The following is a 3200-nucleotide window of genomic DNA, read 5'->3' on the forward strand; positions in this document are numbered from 1 at the left end:
CTTTTGCATTAAAGTTGCTGGATGAAGGCCGCCTCACTGTGTGTGTGTGTGTCTCTCTCTGTGTGTATTTCTGTGTATGTGTGTATGTGTGTGGGTATGTGTATATTTCTGTGTGTGTGTATATATGTGTGTGTATTTCTGTGTGTGTGTGTATATTTCTGTGTGTGTATATATATGTGTGTGTATTTCTGTGTGTGTGTGTGTATGTGTGTGTGTGTGTGTGTGTGTGATGCGCTGCTGCGCTGAACTCACTGTAGTTTCTATTAAAGCGCAGACGCTGATAGACAAGCCGGCGCATGTAAACCTGTAAAACTATTTGGAATAGTTGACACTTAGTGTTCATGAAGAAGAAGAAGAGGAGGAAGAGGAGGAAGAGGAGGAAGATGAAGAGTCTCCTCCTCTTCACAACCTCAGCACAATTATTCGAACATTGTGAGGATTCAACAATAAATTATTGATCAATAAAAACGTGTTTTTTAGAAAACAAACGAGTTCAAACGTGTTGTTAAAATTTGAGGAATTTATTATTTTTGAGAAATGAACGAATCAAAACAAAAATGAAATATTGATCAGAATGATTATATTTGTTTTACGGAGGAGAAAGATTTAAAAAAAACACTGCTGATCAGTGACGTCACAGATTTAACTCCGCAGTCTAAATAAAACGTTTTTCAGCTTTTATCTTATATTCTTCTTGAATAAAATACAAAATAATGTTTTGGTTTTTTTACAAAACAAAGGGATTAAAATAAACTTTAGTCATATTTTAAATAAAGACATTTCTTTGCTTTCGTTCAGAAGTCACCTGTGATGACGTCATGATTTCATTATTTTATTTAAATAAATACACTGAATAAAAGAGGTGTGCGCGCGCTTCATCGAAAAAAAAGTGTTTTTATTCTAATTTTTAAAATTTAAACTAAACCAACCATTTATTTTGTTTCAGGTCAAAGTTGAAAGAAACAGAAGAAGAAGGAGTTTAACGCACGCGCTCACGCAGAGTTTGAGCCGGCGTGTGTGCCACACACACACACACCCCCACACACACACACACACGCACACACACACACACGCACACGCACACACGTGGATGGTGCAGTGGAAGTGCACATGTTTCCTGTGGCTCATTTGGGCGCGCTCTCGGCCATGGCCGGCGCGCTCTCGTCGCTCGTGCTCGTGCTGCTGCTGCTGACGCTCACGCGACAGCTGTGGAATCTCCGCTGGAGCTCGAGCCGCGACAGAGAGAGTCAACTTCCGCTGCCCACGGGCTCCATGGGCTGGCCACTGGTGGGGGAGACCTTCCATTGGCTGCTGCAGGTGAGTGACTCTTCATCATCTTCATCATCTGTACTCACGTCATAGTGCGTGCACATCCTCGCACACTTAATTGAGAAACTGCGTGTATGCGCGTGCTTGTGTATGTCATCTGGGATAGGCTCCACCCCCTCCCCGCTCCACGACCCTCACGTGCAGGACAGTGGTAGAAAATTAATGAATGTGTGAAAATGATGACGTCACAATAACAACATTGTGATTATTAAGTATCAGAAATACATGTTTCTACATGTTCTTATATATATATATATATATATATATATATTTTGTTTTGTTTAAAAAGTTACAAACTACAGCTGTAACCCTAAAACTGTCTGTCTGTCTGTCTGTCTGTCTGTCTGTCTGTCTGTCTGTCTGTCTGTCTGTCTGCAGGGCTCTGACTTCCACGTGTCTCGTAGAAGGCGTCATGGTAACGTCTTTAAGACTCACCTGTTGGGTAAACCCGTGGTCAGAGTGACTGGAGCTGAGAACATCAGGAAGATCCTGCTCGGTGAACACAGTCTGGTTTGTACGCAGTGGCCTCAGAGCACGAGAATCATCCTCGGACCAAACACGCTGGTCAACTCCATCGGTGACCTTCACAAGAGGAAGAGGAAGGTCAGTGCAGGTCAAAGGTCAGGACAGAGACACTAATGATGGTGCTCATCATATGACCTTTGACCTCAGCTCTTTAACAAAAGGAAAGACACATTTTCACCACAATCACAAAAGATATACTTGTTACAAAACGTACGATATCTATGTCACGTTCACGTCTTTATCTCACCGTAAGCACCGTCTGCAGTGAAGTTAGCTGTCCTCTGCTGCCTCGTGTGGCCACTTTGTGTCACTGAGGTCAATCAAACACTGAAGTGATAAAATAACTCCTGTGTTCTATCTTCAAGAAGTGCTTGAAGACCCAGCTCTTCCAAGAGCTTCTGCCCCTCTGAACTTGGATCCACCTCAGGTCAGGAAAAAAACCCTCATTTAATTGAATCTAATTTAATTTAATGCTCAAAGGCATCAAGGTAAAAAGAGGAAAGAAGAAAACAACTAGACTCCAAGTCTTGAACAAACCACAACGACCAGAACGCTCTACGAGACAAACTGATCAACCCAAGACAAAACCCAGGGCTTAAAGACACAGGTGGAAACAATCAGGGCGTGGCAGCTGCCAATCAGTGCACAGGAAGTCAAGACACCTGAAACGAGAGGAAAAACTAAGTATTTACCAAAATAAAATAGGAAGACCAACTATAAACAACACATGACCTGAACCAGTCTTCTGTTTCTGTTCTTCTTCTCTGTCACTTATTCCTCCTCTGTAAAAGAAGCATGTGCTTAATGCTTCAATGGAAATGTGATGGACTTTGGTGTGGGAGAGTGAGTGGTTTACAAACCAACAGTGAGATAAAGACGTGAACCTGTGACGTAGATATTTTGTTCAGAGGATAAATGAGTGAGCCTCTGAGTCTCAGACTGGTTCTCAGCAGCAGGGGGCGCTCACAGTGTGTCATACAAGCAACCTTTAAATCAGAGGTGTTGATGGTGGTGTTTCCTGAACTCTTTAAAGATGCTGGCTAAAGTCTTCAGCCGCGGGGCTCTGGAGTCGTACCTGCCGCGGCTGCAGGACGTCGTCAAATCTGAAATCGCTAAGTGGTGCTCGGCGCCGGGTGCTGTCGACGTTTACAGCGCCGCAAAGTTGCTGACGTTCCGCATCGCCGTTAGAGTTCTGCTGGGCCTGCAGCTGGAGGACGAGCGCATGGTTTACTTGGCTCGCATCTTTGAACAGCTGATGAACAACCTGTTCTCGCTGCCATTTGACCTGCCGCTCAGTGGCCTTCGCAAGGTGAGAGGTCAAGGTGGGCGCAGAGTTTACCTTCAGT

The 3200-nt window shown here is 44.0% G+C and overlaps 1 protein-coding gene across 1 annotated transcript in view; it reads left to right on the forward strand.

The window, feature by feature from the left end:
• Positions 1 to 1110: 1110 nt before the first annotated feature.
• cyp26c1 (cytochrome P450, family 26, subfamily C, polypeptide 1) overlaps positions 1111 to 3200 on the forward strand; it is a gene marked incomplete at both ends in the record, with an annotated part of 3347 nt that continues 1257 nt past the window's right edge. Inside the window, 3 exons of the mRNA XM_083897507.1 lie at positions 1111 to 1317; positions 1708 to 1932; positions 2888 to 3163. Of these exons, the coding sequence (XP_083753633.1) occupies positions 1111 to 1317; positions 1708 to 1932; positions 2888 to 3163 (708 nt within the window). The remainder of the gene's footprint in view (positions 1318 to 1707; positions 1933 to 2887; positions 3164 to 3200) is intronic.

Source organism: Microchirus variegatus (genome assembly GCF_963457635.1).
Source record: "Microchirus variegatus genome assembly, chromosome: 11".
Lineage (NCBI taxonomy): Eukaryota > Metazoa > Chordata > Actinopteri > Pleuronectiformes > Soleidae > Microchirus > Microchirus variegatus.